General features: G+C 42.3%; 1 protein-coding gene across 1 annotated transcript in view; it reads left to right on the forward strand.

The window, feature by feature from the left end:
* The first annotated feature begins 38 nt into the window (after positions 1-38).
* LOC117557070 overlaps positions 39-21,071 on the forward strand; it is a 29,287-nt gene continuing 8,254 nt past the window's right edge. Inside the window, exons 1-3 of the mRNA XM_034232752.1 lie at positions 39-140; positions 16,486-16,643; positions 18,362-18,462. Of these exons, the coding sequence (XP_034088643.1) occupies positions 81-140; positions 16,486-16,643; positions 18,362-18,462 (319 nt within the window). The 5' untranslated portion in view covers positions 39-80. The remainder of the gene's footprint in view (positions 141-16,485; positions 16,644-18,361; positions 18,463-21,071) is intronic.

The following is a 21,071-nucleotide window of genomic DNA, read 5'->3' on the forward strand; positions in this document are numbered from 1 at the left end:
GTTTCCTGTGTGACTGGTTTCTGTCTGTGTGCAGGAGGAAGGAGACTCGAGCTTCTACTGCGAGCTGTGTGACAAACAGTATGAGAGACACCAGCAGTACGACAACCCACATCAACTCCTACGACCACCACCACAGGCAGGTGAGTCACACCTGAACCACTTCATCCTGTTAGTCAGAGAGGGAAGAGTGCACACATCCTTTCCTCAAGTAGAAGTACACACATCCTTTCCTCAAGTAGAAGTACACACATCCTTTCCTCAAGTAGAAGTACACACATCCTTTACTCAAGTAGAAGTACACACATCCTTTCCTCAAGTAGAAGTACACACATCCTTTCCTCAAGTAGAAGTACACACATCCTTTACTCAAGTAGAAGTACACACATCCTTTCCTCAAGTAGAAGTACACACATCCTTTCCTCAAGTAGAAGTACACACATCCTTTCACTCAAGTAGAAGTACACACATCCTTACTCAAGTAGAAGTACACACATCCTTACTCAAGTAGAAGTACACACATCCTTTCCTCAAGTAAGTACACACATCCTTTCCTCAAGTAGAAGTACACACATCCTTTACTCAAGTAGAAGTACACACATCCTTTACTCAAGTAGAAGTACACACATCCTTTCCTCAAGTAGAAGTACACACATCCTTTACTCAAGTAGAAGTACACACATCCTTCACTCAAGTAGAAGTACACACATCCTTTACTCAAGTAGAAGTACACACATCCTTTACTCAAGTAGAAGTACACACATCCTTTACTCAAGTAGAAGTACACACATCCTTTACTCAAGTAGAAGTACAGATACTCGTGTTTAAAAATACTCTGGTAAAAGTAGAAGTACTGACTGAACTTCTTTACTCAAGTCAAAGTAAGAGGCTTTGAAATGTACTTCAGTAAAAAGTACCCATAACTAGCAGCTGCTTTAAAGAGTACCTGACCTCCCTTTATATTAATAGAACAATAATGTCATTGTTAGCTAATGAATGTTTCCATGCTGAACAACGGCAACATGACAACGTTTCCATTGGTCCCTCTTCTTTAGAGAAGACCAGGAAATGATGGATACACGGATCGTGTTCAAATCAATAGGCACGCAATGACTCTAAAGAATAATGATCACGCACCAAACACACATTCAGACTAAAGGAACCAGCTGTTTGGAAAATGAGAGAAGTAGAAAGTACAAGTATTTGAGTTCAACATGTAAGAAGTAGAAAGTACAGGTATTTGAGTTCAAAGTGTAAGAAGTAGAAAGTACAGGTATTTGAGTTCAACATGTAAGAAGTAGAAAGTACAGGTATTTGAGTTCAAAGTGTAAGAAGTAGAAAGTACAGGTATTTGAGTTCAACATGTGAGAAGTAGAAAGTACAGGTATTTGTGTTCAACATGTGAGAAGTAGAAAGTACAGGTATTTGTGTTCAACATGTAAGAAGTAGAAAGTACAGGTATTTGGGTTCAACATGTAAGAAGTAGAAAGTACAGGTATGTGTTATTTTAAAATTGAGTTCAACATGTAAGAAGTAGAAAGTACAGGTATTTGGGTTCAACATGTGAGAAGTAGAAAGTACAGGTATTTGTGTTCAACATGTGAGAAGTAGAAAGTACAGGTATTTGGTTCAACATGTAAGAAGTAGAAGTACAGGTATTTGGGTTCAACATGTAAGAAGTAGAAAGTACAGGTATTTGGGTTTCAACATGTAAGAAGTAGAAAGTACAGGTATTTGGGTTCAACATGTAAGAAGTAGAAAGTACAGGTATTTGGGTTCAACATGTAAGAAGTAGAAAGTACAGGTATTTGGGTTCAACATGTAAGAAGTAGAAAGTACAGGTATTTGTGTTCAACATGTAAGAAGTAGAAAGTACAGGTATTTGTGGTTCAACATGTAAAGAAGTAGAAAGTACAGGTATTTGGTTCAACATGTAAGAAGTAGAAAGTACAGGTATTTGTGTTCAACATGTAAGAAGTAGAAAGTACAGGTATGGTTCAACTCATGTGAAAGTTAGAAAGTACAGGTATTTGTGTTCAACATGTAAGAAGTAGAAAGTACAGGTATTTGAGTTCAACATGTAAGAAGTAGAAAGTACAGGTATTTGGGTTCAACATGTGAGAAGTAGAAAGTACATGTATTTGAGTTCAACATGTGAGAAGTAGAAAGTACAGGTATTTGTGTTCAACATGTAAGAAGTAGAAAGTACAGGTATTTGTGTTCAACATGTAAGAAGTAGAAAGTACAGGTATTTGTGTTCAACATGTAAGAAGTAGAAAGTACAGGTATTTGTGTTCAACATGTAAGAAGCCAAAGTAAAAGTGGTCAGAAAAATAAGTAGTGGAGTAAAGTACTGATACCAGAAACATGTACTTAGTACAGTAACGAATAATTTGTACTCCACTACTTCCCACCTCTGAGGTATATTTAAACTGAAGTACACTTTTGACCATAACCCTACTACACAACCACATCAACTCCTACGACCACCACCTCAGGCAGGTGAGTCACACCTGAATCACCACGCACTACTCTGATTTATCCAGTTAGCCAGCCACAGGTGGAGAGCAAACAAGTGTGTACTCAAGAAATGTACTAAAGTACACTTTGAGTCTATTTTACTTGTATTTACTCGCACTATTTTAACTATTTTATCCGTTGTATTGTGTTGCACTGTTGGAGGAGCCTGTGACCTCAGATTTTCATTGATATATCTACACTGTTGCTATGTACACAGGACAATAAAAGCCTTGAAATCTTGAAAAAACCCTAACCCTAAAAAAACACTTCTACAACGACCACCTGAACCAGCACCCACAACTCTGATATATCCTGTTAGACACAGAGGTGGAGAGTAACAGGTACATTTACTCAAGAAGTACACCTTTGGCTACCAAGGTACCAACAACTCAAGTTAGGACATATTTTTGCTGTAGTTCCTTTATAGCCCAACATTAGCTGCCTTTAGCTTAGCGGTGGTGACGTGAAGTCATGTGACCGTGCTGTAGTTCCTTTATAGCCCAACATTAGCCTCCTTTAGCTTAGCGGTGGTGACGTGAAGTCATGTGACCGTGCTGTAATTCCTTTATAGCCCAACATTAGCTGCCTTTAGCTTAGCGGTGGTGACGTGAAGTCATGTGACCGTGCTGTAGTTCCTTTATAGCCCAACATTAGCCACCTTTAGCTTAGCGGTGGTGACGTGAAGTCATGTGACCGTGCTGTAGTTCCTTTATAGCCCAACATTAGCCACCTTTAGCTTAGCGGTGGTGACGTGAAGTCATGTGACCGTGCTGTAGTTCCTTTATAGCCCAACATTAGCCACCTTTAGCTTAGCGGTGGTGACGTGAAGTCATGTGACCGTGCTGTAGTTCCTTTATAGCCCAACATTAGCCACCTTTAGCTTAGCGATGGAGACGTGAAGTCATGTGACCGTGTTGTAGTTCCTTTATAGCCCAAAATTAGCCTCCTTTAGCTTAGCGGTGGTGATGTGAAGTCATGTGACCGTGCTGTAGTTCCTTTATAGCCCAACATTAGCCACCTTTAGCTTAGCGGTGGTGACGTGAAGTCATGTGACCGTGCTGTAGTTCCTTTATAGCCCAACATTAGCCTCCTTTAGCTTAGCGGTGGAGACGTGAAGTCATGTGACCGTGCTGTAGTTCCTTTATAGCCCAACATTAGCCTCCTTTAGCTTAGCGGTGGTGACGTGAAGTCATGTGACCGTGCTGTAGTTCCTTTATAGTCCAACATTACCCAACTTTAGCTTAGCAGTGGTGATGTGAAGTCATGTGACCGTGCTGTAGTTCCTTTATAGCCCAACATTAGCCTCCTTTAGCTTAGCGGTGGTGACGTGAAGTCATGTGACCGTGCTGTAGTTCCTTTATAGCCCAACATTAGCCTCCTTTAGCTTAGCGGTGGTGACGTGAAGTCATGTGACCGTGCTGTAGTTCCTTTATAGCCCAACATTAGCCTCCTTTAGCTTAGCGGTGGTGACGTGAAGTCATGTGACCGTGCTGTAGTTCCTTTATAGCCCAACATTAGCCTCCTTTAGCTTAGCGGTGGAGACGTGAAGTCATGTGACCGTGCTGTAGTTCCTTTATAGCCCAACATTAGCCTCCTTTAGCTTAGCGGTGGTGACGTGAAGTCATGTGAACGTGCTGTAGTTCCTTTATAGCCCAACATTACCCAACTTTAGCTTAGCAGTGGTGACATGAAGTCATGTGACCGTGCAGGAACTTAAAGAGCCTGTGACACGAGTTTCCCCCATCATCCAAACCCATCAATTTGAGTAAATATTGTCCCCTTGAAAACCGTTACTGAACTGATTTTGGATATTTGTACTTTGATAACCATTCATCTCAATGTTGACCATTTTCTGGATCTTCTCGGGGATTCTTCAAGTCCCGCCAAATGATGTGTGATGTTATTGCGGGCACAGCGCTGCAGCTGCACCGTTCAGGGTCCCAGCATCTGCATGTAAACGCACGATGGCGCACACAGCAGCAAGCTCAGACAGCGATGACAGTTTAATGTTGAACGTGTCTGAGAGCTCATATGAGGCTGAAGGATCGCTTTATGTTGTATCTGTTAGAAGTTTAGGAATGAGGTGCGTCAATATGGGCGATCATACGGTCATGTAGCCAGTGGTGGAATGGGACTAAAAATCATCCCGGGACTCTCGACCGGCCCACTTCGGTACCGCTAGTAAATTGTCAACGGGGGGAGTGGGGGATGTCAGGGGCGGCGGGTGCTGTAGATAGTAAATGTAAATATGTAAATATTTGTGTCAGTGCATCCTGGTAAAATACAAATATAATGCAATGTCTGTGTCTTTGACATTAGCGCTGCTAGCCACCTGTGCCCTGTACTACGAAGCCAGTTCAACATACCCTGGATATGTTTGAGTAACAAACTAACAACAACAAACTAACAAACGAGATCTCGCTAAGCGGTCCTACGACGCTGGTTATCAACTCGGGAAATCAAGCCAGGGTTTCTCTCTCCAGCTGAGAGCGCGTTCACGTCTAAGACACGAGTGGATCTGACTTTAATTACATTTGACTCAAGTGTTTCGTCAACATAATGTGTTGCTTAAAATAATACTTCTGCATACAGTATGTGACACTGTGAGTGTTGCACGGCCAGACACGGCTCAGCTGACTCAGATAAGGAAATATATGATATATTATGATATTATATGATCGATGATCTGATTGATGATGTAATATGAATGATAAGTACGACACGTCGGCGTCTTCTCTGCATACGGCAGTTTAAACTGTATTTCCTTTATCCTGTAATATGACTTGAGAGATTTAAACTCCGCACACTGAGCTCTGATTGGTCAGCAGGCGGTGCTTTCACTGAGTTGATCTCTTTTCTATAGACGCCGGAGGCCGGCAGCGTCAGGTAAAACAAGTTATTTAGCCTTCCCAAACCTGAGCCTCACGCGCCGCCTATGGGGGATGTGCTAGTGACTTATCCGACCGGCCCACTTCGGTACCGGCCCATCGGGATTCGTCCCGATGGCCAGTCCGCCACTGCACCCAGCCCACGTAAACTGTCAACGGGGGGAGCCTCGCTGCGGGGAAACGGTGGACCTAGTGTCCCGATCGGAGTGGGAATAATAATAATAATAATCCGTGCATTTTATCCATTAATTTCCCCAACATTGTGGTGAAAAAACACACGTTTAATCCATGTTGGTGTACAACTACAAAAAGCATCGGGTGGTTTTCTCATCAGGAAATGCAAACCGGCTCAAACAAACGATTTTTAATCATCATCCTCACGATCATTTAATGTATCATATGTTCGCCGAATTGACATGAAAGCACTAATAAATGTAGTTTCATCCACTTGAGTTTACAACTACAAAAATAATCGCTTTGTTTTTATATCACATCCTACGGGAGGAAATTCAGTAGCTCTCACTACCGATTTTTAATCCTAATGTAATCATCATCTTCACCACGATCATTTATGTTTATGTTCGCCGAATTGACATGAAAGCACTGACAAATATGAATATACTGTAGTCAACTTCATTAAAACGTTATTAACGTGCCTAAACTCAGTAATTCACCATTTCTACGCATGACAACACACTTTGTCCGTGTTTGGCTCTCTCGCCGCACAGTGAAGCATTCCCGCATTGACGTCACTTCCGGCTTCCCCCAAAACTTCAAAATGAGTCGAAGGAATTTCCCCGCGATGTTCGAAATTATTGATATTTAACGGAACGGTATCGCACCTTCTTTTTTAAACTGACGGTTCGAGATTACTAGTAGCCCAATATTTCATTGCACAACAGTTGTTGGGATGCTGTCACAGGCTCTTTAAACTACATTTTGATCCCTTGTACTTTAATTTAAGTAAGATTGTTAAAGCAGGACGTTTCCCTCTAACAGAGTATTACTAATTGAACAGAGGTTACAGATCTGAACACTTCCTCCTCCTCCTCTTCCTCCTCTTCCTCCCAGATGAAGGTCATGGATGTATTTCCGTCCCTCCACCAGCACTCTGCTCTGGTTTCTGTTACACACTCTGCGGTCGCCAGAATCACAGAAACACCCAAACAACATCGGCTCTCATGACTGCAAACTTCTACAGATTGATTTTATGTCAGGAGAAGTTTTCAGATTCCGTGTGTCTGCACTCTCTGAGGATATCAGTCGTGTTGATCGATGGGTTTAGGAAATAAAGACGATCCTTATAACTGCAGAATTACCAGCTTTCTCATCATCATCATCCAGTGAAGCTTGTTTGTACATTAATAGGTACACTGTAGTAAAACTGGTATGTTGGCATAGCTTCAATGGTGCAACTCTGCCAAAGCGTAAACAAATATACGCTTACAATTAGTCAAGTCGGAAATTAACAATAAAAACGTTCCACGCCGTACAATGCTATACGAAAGACTACAGCAAAATATAAAACACAGACAGAAAAAGAGACATGATTTATGAAATAATCTAAATATTCTATTGTATATATCTGATTACGTCTTTGTTCTTGAGGGCAGATGTAATTTAAACAAGTGTATCTCTAAATCAATCAATCATCTCTTCAGGATCATGTTGTTTCACTCTATCAATAAAACATATATTAATACCAGATATCTTTGGCATCCTTCCAGGTACAAATCAATACTGCATGTTCAGTGATTATATAATGACACATATTATCAATAATTGGGGTGTGTGGGAGAGAAGGGATTTTAGCTTCTGCAGACCATTTACATGCACTAAAACCAATGGATCACACACACGTTCATGTGCATTTTAACCATCTGGAGCTCGTTTTTCCTATTGTCCTGACACAACATGAATGCAGCCAGGGACGTGCACAGACATTTGGAGGGGCTATTGCTCTAAACTGGAAAAAGCCCCCCCCCCCCGGAAAAACAACACAAGACCTTTTGAAAATTCTAACTTGTTTTTAATGTAAAAGGTTCATAAAATAAAAACACTGTCATTGCAAGTGACACTCAGTTGACTTTTATGTCCAAATGCTCAGTTCGTTATTCAGGCACATTTTTTGTTTTGCGGTCCAAATATCTAATGTTAGTAACTATTAACGAAAACATGGGGACAATTCTGTTCTAATGTAGTTTGAGCATTGTACCTGCTGTGCAGACACACTGATAAAATAGGGCTTCTAACTAATTACCTTAAATAAACTCACTAATGAAACCAGTTCAATATGTATTATTCGTATTCTTATCATTCTTTTTGAGCGCAGTGACGGTAAAGAATCTACTGACTTATGTATTTAGTATTCCATAACTTAATAACAGAGATGCTCAAACTGAAGTAGAGACATGGCAGAAATCCTACAATGAAGCGAGACAGTGAAGTGTCCGGCAGTGGCTCAGTCAGTAGGGGCTTTCAAATCAAATCAAATCAAATCAAATCAAATCAAATCAAATCAAGTTTTATTTATAAAGCACATTTCTAAACGATGTTTGGTGGAGCCGAAGTGCTGAACATAAAATAAAAATAGCCTACAGTAGAGACACTTTACAGCAAATACAAACAGCACAGATTGTTCAGAATATCAGTATGAGAAAAACTACACCCTCTGTCCTTAGACCCTCTGTCCTTAGACCCTCTGTCCTCAGACCCTCTGTCCTTAGACCCTCTGTCCTTAGACCGTCTGTCCTTAGACCCTCTGTCCTCAGACCCTCTGTCCTTAGACCCTCTGTCCTTAGACCCTCTGTCCTCAGACCCTCTGTCCTTAGACCCTCTGTCCTTAGACCCTCTGTCCTCAGACCCTCTGTCCTTACACCCTCACATCGTAGGAAACACTTCCGGAGAAAACCCACAGTTTAAAGGGAACATGGGAGAAACCTCAGGGAGAGCAACAGAGGAGGGATCCCTCTCCCAGGACGGACAGACGTGCAGTAGATGCCGTGTGTAAATCCAAGAGATAATACATTTTACAGCATATAGACCGAATGTTAGGAAATGCATGCGTCTGTAATAAGAAGATGAATCCACGAGGATGTCAGCTACAATCCTGTGGAAGCCATCAGGGAAGCAGCACGACGAGACCCAAGGCAGGACCGCAGAGACAGGTTCAGCCACGACCCGAAGCTTTGACTGTGAGCTGTAGGGTCGCCGGTTCAAGTCCCCGACCAGACCTAAATATGGAGTGTGGGCTGCTACTTAGAGAGGTCCCAGTTCACCTCCTGCCCTGCCGTTTTGCCCTTGAGCAAGGCACCGGACACCCCCCCACTCCCATTGCTCCCAGAGCTGTACAATAGCTGCCCAGCTCCTGGTACTATGGGTTCAATGCAGTGGCCAAATTTCACTACGGCGAAATCCTACAATGAAGCGGGACAGTGAAGTGTGAGAGGGCGATCAAGAGAAGAGAGAGAGGGTGAGGGAGTTCACAGATGAGAAGACACAGAAACACAGAACCTCAATAACAAGTATATTTAGGTGTTTCTTTGTAAATAACCGACGGTGTCAAGAGGAAGTAAAGTCCCCTGGTTTGTCCCCTATGCTCTAACGCCAGACAGGCATTTGGTGTGATCACCAGAGCCATATGAGGCCGGAGGGCTTTCCTTTGCTTCCTGTCGGATTGTAAACAAAGTCACGTGACTGGGGGCAGACGACAGCGCTGACGAGGTGTGTTTCCCGCAGCGAGACGCTACGATACTAACTGGGTTTATCATGCTGATTCGGCAACAACAAACAAAACAAAACTCTCGCTCTCTCCAGAGGGGCAAGTCAGACGAAGAACAGGCCACATTAGCCCGTACCTGTGCACGTACCTGTGCAGCACATTCCCCCTATCTACCCGTCTTAACGAGGAGGGAAACTTAATTGGTTAATTTGCTTTTAGCATCTGCTCCAATGGGTCATTTTACAACATTTTCACCAAGTTTCTTTACTTTTCTTTCTGTTTCTGCGCCGATTGACAAACTCGCTGTAATCGTTATTCAGATTTCTAACTGCAGGCAGGCTCAGTTTTATTTTTATGAATCTAAATCATCATGAAGTGCCCGATTCCCACCTCCACACGAGCCACGAATAGAAGCAGAAACACTTTTAATGATGTGTTCATATCGATGGATATACATACTTCTCATTAGATGCTTTCATTTAACGCCTGAGCCTTATGTCTGTCTTTGTGTGCACACTTCATGCAACACAGACTCATTATAGCACTTATTTATCACATGAACCTGTGATACATCATCTCCATCTCAATGAACAGCATCGGTAATGTATTTCTAGAGGTGAAATTAAAACAACACGGAGATACATATAAATAAGTGATATATAAAAGTATAGGAGCAGGCGGCCTCTTTAAAGCAGAGTAATGTGGGATAAACTGGCACTTTCTCTCCGTGAGAATCCGTCACGGACAACCTTCATTTCCTAAAGGAGACGAGACCGTGACTGACCGAGTGTGTGTGTGTGTGTGTGTGTGTGTGTGTGTGTGTGTGTGTGTGTTGCAGTCTCCAACAAAATGCCCTAAACGCTCTGCATCCTCAAGTAAACCTCATAACTCGACACACCGCTAACTTAGTTTAAAGTAGAGACACTACATACTGATATACACCTGATCATCAGCAGGAGAGGACTCTTTAAAGTAGAGACACTACATACTGATATACACCTGAACATCAGCAGGAGAGGACTCTTTAAAGTAGAGACACCACACACTGATATACACCTGAACATCAGCAGGAGAGGACTCTTTAAAGTAGAGACACTACATACTGATATACACCTGAACATCAGCAGGAGAGGACTCTTTAAAGTAGAGACACTACATACTGATATACACCTGAACATCAGCAGGAGAGGACTCTTTAAAGTAGAGATACTACATACTGATATACACCTGAACATCAGCAGGAGAGGACTCTTTAAAGTAGAGACACTACATACTGATATACACCTGAACATCAGCAGGAGAGGACTCTTTAAAGTAGAGACACTACATACTGATATACACCTAGATCATCAGCAGGAGAGGACTCTTTAAAGTAGATACTCTACATACTGATATACACCTGAACATCAGCAGGAGAGGACTCTTTAAAGTAGAGACACTACCTACTGATATACACCTGAACATCAGCAGGAGAGGACTCTTTAAGTAGAGACTCTACATACTGATATACACCTGAACATCAGCAGGAGAGGCACTCTTTAAAGTAGAGACACTACATACTGATATACACCTGAACATCAGCAGGAGAGGACTCTTTAAAGTAGAGACACTACATACTGATATACACCTGAACATCAGCAGGAGAGGACTCTTTAAAGTAGAGACAACTACATACTGATATACACCTGAACATCAGCAGGAGAGGACTCTTTAAAGTAGAGACACTACATACTGATATACACCTGAACATCAGCAGGAGAGGACTCTTTAAAGTAGAGACACTACATACTGATATACACCTGAACATCAGCAGGAGAGGACTCTTTAACGTAGAGACTACTACATACTGATATACACCTGAACATCAGCAGGAGAGGACTCTTTAAAGTAGAGACACTACATACTGATATACACCTGAACATCAGCAGGGAGAGGACTCTTTAAAGTAGAGACACTACATACTGATATACACCTGAACATCAGCAGGAGATGACTCTTTAAAGTAGAGACTCTACATACTGATATACACCTGAACATCAGCAGGAGAGGACTCTTTAAAGTAGAGACACTACATACTGATATACACCTGAACATCAGCAGGAGAGGACTCTTTAAAGTAGAGACACTACATACTGATATACACCTGAACATCAGCAGGAGAGGACTCTTTAAAGTAGAGACACTACATACTGATATACACCTGAACATCAGCAGGAGAGGACTCTTTAAAGTAGAGACACTACATACTGATATACTACCTGAACATCAGCAGGAGAGGACTCTTTAAAGTAGAGACACTACATACTGATATACACCTGAACATCAGCTGGAGAGGACTCTTTAAAGTAGAGACACTACATACTGATATACACCTGAACATCAGCAGGAGATGACTCTTTAAAGTAGAGACACTACATACTGATATACACCTGAACATCAGCAGGAGAGGACTCTTTAAAGTAGAGACACTACATACTGATATATCACCTGAACATCAGCAGGAGAGGACTCTTTAAAGTAGAGACACTACATACTGATATACACCTGAACATCAGCAGGAGAGGACTCTTTAAAGTAGAGACACTACATACTGATATACACCTGAACATCAGCAGGAGAGGACTCTTTAAAGTAGAGACACTACATACTGATATACACCTGAACATCAGCAGGAGAGGACTCTTTAAAGTAGAGACACTACATACTGATATACACCTGAACATCAGCAGGAGAGGACTCTTTAAAGTAGAGACACCTACATACTGATATACACCTGAACATCAGCAGGAGAGGACTCTTTAAAGTAGAGGACACTACATACTGATATACACCTGAACATCAGCAGGAGAGGACTCTTTAAAGTAGAGACCACTACATACTGATATACACCTGAACATCAGCAGGAGAGGACTCTTTAAAGTAGAGACACTACATACTGATATACACCTGAACATCAGCAGGAGAGGACTCTTTAAAGTAGAGACACTACATACTGATATACACCTGAACATCAGCAGGAGAGGACTCTTTAAAGTAGAGACACTACATACTGATATACACCTGAACATCAGGCAGGAGAGGACTCTTTAAAGTAGAGACACTACATACTGATATACCACCTGAACATCAGCAGGAGGAGGACTCTTTTAAAGTAGAGACACTACATACTGATATACACCTGAACATCAGCAGGAGAGGACTCTTTAAAGTAGAGACACTACATACTGATATACACCTGAACATCAGCAGGAGAGGACTCTTTAAAGTAGAGACACTACATACTGATATACACCTGAACATCAGCAGGAGAGGACTCTTTAAAGTAGAGACACTACATACTGATATTACACCTGAACATCAGCAGGAGAGGACTCTTTAAAGTAGAGACACTACATACTGATATACACCTGAACATCAGCAGGAGAGGGACTCTTTAAAGTAGAGCACACTACATAACTGATATACACCTGAACATCAGGCAGGAGAGGACTCTTTAAAGTAGAGACACTACATACTGATATACACCCTGAACATCAGCAGGAGAGGACTCTTTAAAGTAGAGTACACTACATACTGCTATACACCTGAACATCAGCAGGAGAGGACTCTTTAAAGTAGGACACTACATACTGATATACACCTGAACAGTCAGCAGGAAGAGGACTCTTTAAAGTAGAGGACACTACATAACTGATATACACCTGAACATCAGCAGGAGAGGACTCTTTAAAGTAGAGACACTAATTACTGATTATCACACTGCAACACTCAGCAGGAGAGGACTCTTTTAAAGTAGAGCTACTACATACTGAATACACCGGAACACGCAGGAGAGGACTCTTTAAAGTAGAGACCACTACATACTGATATACACCTGAACATCAGCAGGACGAGGACTCTTTAAGTAGAGACACTACATACTGATATACACCTGAACATCAGCAGGAGAGGACTCTTTAAGTAGAGACACTACATACTGATATACACCTGAACATCAGCAGGAGAGGACTCTTTAAAGTAGAGACACTACATACTGATATACACCTGAACATCAGCAGGAGAGGACTCTTTAAAGTAGAGACAATACATACTGATATACACCTGAACATCAGCAGGAGAGGACTCTTTTAAAGTAGAGTACTACATACTGATATACACCTGAACATCACCTGAACATCAGCAGGAGAGGACTCTTTAAAGTAGAGACACTACATACTGATATACACCTGAACATCAGCAGGAGAGGACTCTTTAAAGTAGAGACACTACATACTGATATACACCTGAACATGCAGCAGGAGAGGACTCTTTAAAGTAGAGACACTACATACTGATATACACCTGAACATCAGCAGGAGAGGACTCTTTAAAGTAGAGACACTACATACTGATACACACCTGAACATCAGCAGAGAGGACTCTTTAAAGTAGAGACACTACATACTGATATACACCGCTGAACATTCAGCAGGAGAGGACTCTTTAAAGTAGAGACACTACATACTGATATACACACCTGAACATCAGCAGGAGAGGACTCTTTAAAGTAGAGACACTACATACTATATACACCTGAACATCAGCAGGAGAGAGGACATCTTTAAAGTAGAGACACTACATACTGATATACACCTGAAACATCAGCAGGAGAGGACTCTTTAAAGTAGAGACACTACATACTGATATACACCTGAACATCAGCAGGAGAGGACTCTTTAAAGAAGAGACACTACATACTGATATACACCTGAGCATCAGCAGGAGAGGACTCTTTAAAGTAGAGATACTACATACTGATATACACCTGAACATCAGCAGGAGAGGACTCTTTAAAGTAGAGATACTACATACTGATATACACCTTAACATCAGCAGGAGAGACTCTTAAAGTAGAGACACTACATACTATACACCTGAACATCAGCAGGAGAGGACTCTTTAAAGTAGAGACACTACATACTGATATACACCTGAACATCAGCAGGAGAGGACTCTTTAAAGTAGAGACACTACATACTGATATACACCTGAACATCAGCAGGAGAGGACTCTTTTAAAGTAGAGACACTACATACTGATTATACACCTGAACATCAGCAGGAGAGGACTCTTTAAAGTAGAGACACTACATACGGATATACACCTGAGCATCAGCAGGAGAGGACTCTTTAAAGTAGAGCTACTACATACTGATATACACCTGAACATCAGCAGGAGAGGACTCTTTAAAGTAGAGACACTACATACTGATATACACCTGAACATCAGCAGGAGAGGACTCTTAAAGTAGAGACACTACATACTGATATACACCTGAACATCAGCAGGAGAGGACTCTTTAAAGTAGAGATACTACATACTGATATACACCTGAACATCAACAGGAGAGGGACTCTTTAAAGTAGAGACACTACATACTGATATACACCTTAACATCAGCAGGAGAGGACTCTTTAAAGTAGAGACACTACATACTGATATACACCTGAACATCAGCAGGAGGAGGAGTCTTTAAAGTAGAGACACTACATACTGATATACACCTTAACATCAGCAGGAGAGGACTCTTTAAAGTAGAGACCACTACATACTGATATACACCTGAACATCAGCAGGAGAGGACTCTTTAAAGTAGAGACACTACATACTGATATACAACCTGAACATCAGCAGGAGAGGACTCTTTAAAGTAGAGACAACTACATACTGATATACACCTGAACATCAGCAGGAGAGGACTCTTTAAAGTAGAGATACTACATACTGATATACACCTGAACATCAACAGGAGAGGACTCTTTAAAGTAGAGACACTACATACTGATATACACCTTAACATCAGCAGGAGAGGATTCTTTAAAGTAGAGACACTACATACTGATATACACCTTAACATCAGCAGGAGAGGACTCTTTAAAGTAGAGACACTACATACTGATATACACCTGAACATCAGCAGGAGAGGACTCTTTAAAAGTAGAGACACTACATACTGATATACACCCTGAACATCAGCAGGAGAGGACTCTTTAAAGTAGAGACACTACATACTGATATACACCTGAGCATCAGCAGGAGAGGACTCTTTAAAGTAGATACTACATACTGATATACACCTGAACATCAGCTGGAGAGGACTCTTTAAAGTAGAACAGGTCTCGTTATCTTCAGCACGATTTGAGGAAATTCTTAAAATGTTGCATACACGCTGACTTTGACCTCAATGTGAAATGTCAATCACTTTTGGGTCAAAGGGTTTGAACGTCAATGTTTTAATACTTTTTAAACAAAGGTAAACAACAATATAGTGGATACATTAACATCAGCAGGCTACTGAGATTTATAAAAATTAAATAATAAACTGCATGTGTCTTCCTGTCTCTCGCTGTTCGTATGTCTGCGATATGAACCCACCGGTACATTGTTATTATTATTATCTGTGACACACACACACACACACACACACACACACACACACACACACACACACACACACACACACACACACACACACACACACACACACACACACACACAGTATCAGTATCTCCAGCTTGCAGACAGAGCACAGTAAGTGAATTAAGCCGTACCGGACTAAAGCTGACACTGGCTGACTTAGTAGGCACGATAAACACACACACTGATCTGACACACACAAACACACACACACTGTGATCTGATACACACACACACACACACACTGTGATCTGACACACACACTGATCCTACACACACACCCATACACACACTGTGATCTGACACACACACACACACACACACACACACACACACACACACACACACACACACACACACACACTGTGATTTGACACACACACACACACACACACACACACACACACACACACACACACACACACACACACACACACACACACACACACACACACACACACACACACAGATGCAGAAACTAAATGCTGAGAGATCGACACACAGCATCTTATTCTTGTTATTTATTCGCTGCTATTCAGAATCAGAATTGCTCTTTCTACCCAGCGACGGGGAAATGTTCCTGCTGCAACAGAAGTATGGTGCAGATAAAGAAAATACATATTCAAATGAAAAAATAACTAAGTATGCACACAGTATTAATAATACAAAACTAAATACGTCAAAAACTATTTTTCTTGGCGGATGCACGTCATTTTAAATACAACTACTTTTTAAATCAATAAAAGCATTTCAATGAATATTGGGAGTCATGTCGTGACTTTGAATGTGGCCGTGTGATGAGCGGGATCATGAGCAGCGAGGCGTCATTATGGGTAAAATAACTTAATTATTAAAGGTCTGTTGTAACTGGTGATATTAATGGTCGTTTGTGTTTCCTTGCAGCGTCTGAAGGAGCTGAAGCAGAGGGAGTTCTTCAGATCTCTGGCCTGCAGGAGGACGAGGAAGAGGAGGGAGGAAAGGAGGGAGGAGAGGAGGGAGGAGAGGAGGGAGGAGGAGGAGAGGAGGCTTCACCAGCATGAGGAGGCGAGGAGCGAGGAATGGTGAGGAAACATAACAGATAATATTATTATTATCCAGTAACATGCAGATTATTTACATCGTTAGATGACGTGTCAGAAACCTGTGAAGGATGTCCACCAAAGTCCAATGTGATGTCCGTCCAAAACACAAAGATGTTCACTTAATTGTTTCGTGCTTAGGAAAGGTCCAAAGTTCCTTAGAGTGCATCATATTTATATTTTTCAGATCATACTTCGCTTTAGGGGTTACAATCTAAAAGCTAAACAACACTCCTTTGTTTACTTTCGGAACACTTACACTATGTCACCCTCGCGCTCCTATTGGCTAGCGCTCCAACACGTGATAGGCTAAAGGGGCGGGATATCTGTAAGTGGTTGACTAATCAACAGAGCTGGTCAGCTAACCAATCAGAGCAGACTGGGCTCAGGTTTCAGACAGAGGGTGAAAAGAGGTGCTGCAGCACAGGCAGTATGAGAGCAATAAAGAGCTTTCTGAACATTAGAGCATGGACACACACACACACACACACACACACACACACACACACACACACACACATCATTTAGTTTCTTTAAAGTATGAATATCTAAACGACAGAGCATGGATGCTAAATTAAAACCTGAGGACGCCCACGCAGGAAAACAAATGTATACGCCAGAAAATAGTCCCTGAAGACACGATAAAAAACAGCTTTTCCAGTAAATCCATGAAAGTTGGGACTCAACGAACTCCGTGATTTATATTTAGAAGCTGTTGGAGTGACATGTTTATCACAGAGCTGTTCCTCAGTAACTAGTTTCCTGGTTACAGCAGCGTTGGCATGGCAACCAATATCATCTCGCTTAGCGAAAATCTGAGTTTCTGACCAATAGCTGTTTTCCTCCCTTATTTTCTTTAGTTGTCTCCTTGTTTCCTCTCCTCTTCATCACTTACCCTTTGTCGTCTCCTTTTCCTTCTTTCTGCTTTCTCTTTCCCCTTTTTATTTGTGCCCTTGCCTCCTTTCCTCTCTTGTTATTCCCCTGTGTTATCCCTTCTCCACTTCCCTTGTGTACTTCCCTTCTTTCCTTCTCCCTTTTCTCCATCTCCTTGGTTCCTCTAGTTTTCCTCTTTTCCTCCACTGTTTAATCCTCTACTTTAAGTCATTTCCTCTGCTCTCGTTTCCTTCCTCTGTCTTCTTGTGTCCTCTCTTCTTTTCGGTTGTTTCCTCTCCTCTTTATTCCTTACCCTTTGTCGTCTCCTTTTCCTTCTTTCTGCTTTCTCTTTCCCATTTTTACTGTTCCCTTACCTCCTTTCCTCTCCTCTTATTCCCCTATCGTTCTCCCTTGTGTACTTCCCTTCTTTCCTTCTTCTCCCTTTTTCTCCATCTCCTTGATTCCTCTAGTAGTCATCTCTTCCTACACTATTTATTCCTTTACTTTTAGTCCTTTCCTCTACTCCCGTTTCCTTCCTTTGTCTCCTTGTGTCCTCTTGTTGTCTTTCCTCTACTTTTCGGTTGTTTCCTCTAGTCTTTAGTCCTTTACTTTTTCTTACCCTTCCAATCTTTCTCATCACTTGCCTCCTTGTTTCCTCCTCTCCTTCTCAGCATCCTTTTCTTTTTCTATCTACTTTCATCCCTGCTTTTCCATCATTTATTCTTTCTCTCTCCACACCAATTTCCTCTTTTCTCACAACCTTTCCTCATCTTAACACTTATGTCCTTCTCCTTCCCTTGAGTAATGTCCTTGTTTCCTCTCCTCAGTGCTCCAGGTTCTGGTCCCATGTTCAGATCCACCATGGAACCAGGAAACCAGACCGGACCGGACTCTGTGCAGAACTGGAGCGACACAACACTGGGAACCAGTAAGAACCTGTAGTTCCTTTATAGCCCAACATTAGCCTCCTTTAGCTTAGCGGTGGTGACGTGAAGTCATGTGACCGTGCTGTCGTTCCTTTATAGCCCAACATTAGCCTCCTTTAGCTTAGCGGTGGTGACGTGAAGTCATGTGACCGTGCTGTAGTTCCTTTATAGCCCAACATTAGCCTCCTTTAGCTTAGCGGTGGTGACGTGAAGTCATGTGACCGTGCTGTAGTTCCTTTATAGCCCAACATTAGCCTCCTTTAGCTTAGCGGTGGTGACGTGAAGTCATGTGACCGTGCTGTAGTTCCTTTATAGCCCAACATTAGCCTCCTTTAGCTTAGCGGTGGTGACGTGAAGTCATGTGACCGTGCTGTAGTTCCTTTATAGCCCAACATTAGCCACCTTTAGCTTAGCGGTGGTGACGTGAAGTCATGTGACCGTGCTGTAGTTCCTTTATAGCCCAACATTAGCCTCCTTTAGCTTAGCGGTGGTGAGGTGAAGTAATGTGACCGTGCTGTAGTTCCTTTATAGCCCAACATTAGCCTCCTTTAGCTTAGCGGTGGTGACGTGAAGTCATGTGACCGTGCTGTCGTTCCTTTATAGCCCAACATTAGCCTCCTTTAGCTTAGCGGTGGTGACGTGAAGTCATGTGACCGTGCTGTAGTTCCTTTATAGCCCAACATTAGCCTCCTTTAGCTTAGCGGTGGTGACGTGAAGTCATGTGACCGTAGCTGTAGTTCCTTTATAGCCCAACATTAGCCTCCTTTAGCTTAGCGGTGGTGACGTGAAGTCATGTGACCGTGCTGTAGTTCCTTTATAGCCCAACATTAGCCACCTTTAGCTTAGCGGTGGTGACGTGAAGTCATGTGACCGTGCTGTAGTTCCTTTATAGCCCAACATTAGCCTCCTTTAGCTTAGCGGTGGTGACGTGAAGTCATGTGACCGTGCTGTAGTTCCTTTATAGCCCAACATTAGCCACCTTTAGCTTAGCGGTGGTGACGTGAAGTCATGTGACCGTGCTGTAGTTCCTTTATAGCCCAACATTAGCCTCCTTTAGCTTAGCGGTGGTGAGGTGAAGTAATGTGACCGTGCTGTAGTTCCTTTATAGCCCAACATTAGCCTCCTTTAGCCTAGCGGTGGTGACGTGAAGTCATGTGACCGTGCTGTAGTTCCTTTATAGCCCAACATTAGCTTCTTACTTAAAAAATCATAAAGTGGTGTTAATATGTGGAGATAATCCCGCTGAACTAAACGTGTAAGATTCATAAACGTTTGATTGACACAGAGATTATTTTCTCACATGGAGAAATCTAATTGGTCCAGGGAGATGCTGCCTTCAGGGACCAACACAGAAATAACATTACAGCTGAATTGAACCGAGTGTGTTTTCTGCTGCATTAATGCTTTAAATCTGTATCAACAGCAGACTGTAGTAAATACAATCCTCTTAAAATCTTTGTATTAAATGTCAAATGCAGACGGATGAGAGAAAGAAGGAGTGGTATTCTTCACAAAAGCAGAACATTGATATACACTTGATGAAGAATAGCTCCGGGGGCTTGGTCACAGTTGAAGAGCATCAGACTAAAAATCAATTGATTTCAATGGAGTTCCACTTTAGTGAACTTTGTCACCAGATTCCCCACCGCTGACCGAGCGCTCGCCTCACAGCGCTGACATTTAAGTGGATATAGAGCTGCAGAATAAAGGAAGCTATTGCATTAGCACACCACCACACAATAATAAAATATATATTCCACTGCAGTTAGACAGGAGGCAGGAGTACATGGTACTAATGCCTTTCATTTAAAGGACGTTTTTAAAGAGCCTTGTGTAGTTGGATCCCAAAAAACATTAAAGGTCCCGTGTCATGGCCATTTCTACTGATCATAGTTCCGTTGTTGAGGTCGACTAGAATAGATTCACATTGTTCAATGTTCCAAACTCACATTGGTTTCTCACAGCATCTCTGTATAGTCTGTGTATTCACTCTCTGGCCTACACGGCTTGTTGGAGCTCCTGCCCGCCCCCTCCCTATGAGCCCAGTGGCCGTCTGCGAGACAGCGAGACACAGCGAAACCCAGCCCGAACACACACACCCGCAGCCTGGCTGGGAGTTTGTGTGTGTGCTCACAGACTCACAGCCTCGCCGCGTCCCGCTGTCTCAGGCGGAGAAATCGGCGGAGCTGCAGCTGAGAAAAGATTGAGTGTGTGTGAGGAAGTCAAGGGATTGGTCAATTTGGACCAATCCACGGACTTAACGTAACGGCTCCGCGGATTGGTCCATTTGGACCAATAGAACCAATTTGGAGCCGTTACTTTAAGTTACGTCACTATACCCAAATGCGTCACTGTACCCAGGAAGAAAAAGAGAAATGTCCAACGAGGCGTTCTGGGGCAGACAGGTCTTCTCTGTGTCAGAGTGTTACTCCCTACAGGGTGCACTTTGAGGGTTTGAGACTCTGCAGAGCGTTCACATGCAGAAGCTACAGAACACAAGGGGACGGGTCAGAACCAGAGAAGCATGACATGGGACCTTTAAGACATTTGATGCATAAATCAAATCAACCACTTCAAACCCTGTGAAAACATTTATGTTATTGCTGTTGTC

This window comes from Gymnodraco acuticeps, unplaced genomic scaffold, assembly GCF_902827175.1.
Source record: "Gymnodraco acuticeps unplaced genomic scaffold, fGymAcu1.1, whole genome shotgun sequence".
Classification (NCBI taxonomy): Eukaryota; Metazoa; Chordata; class Actinopteri; order Perciformes; family Bathydraconidae; genus Gymnodraco; species Gymnodraco acuticeps.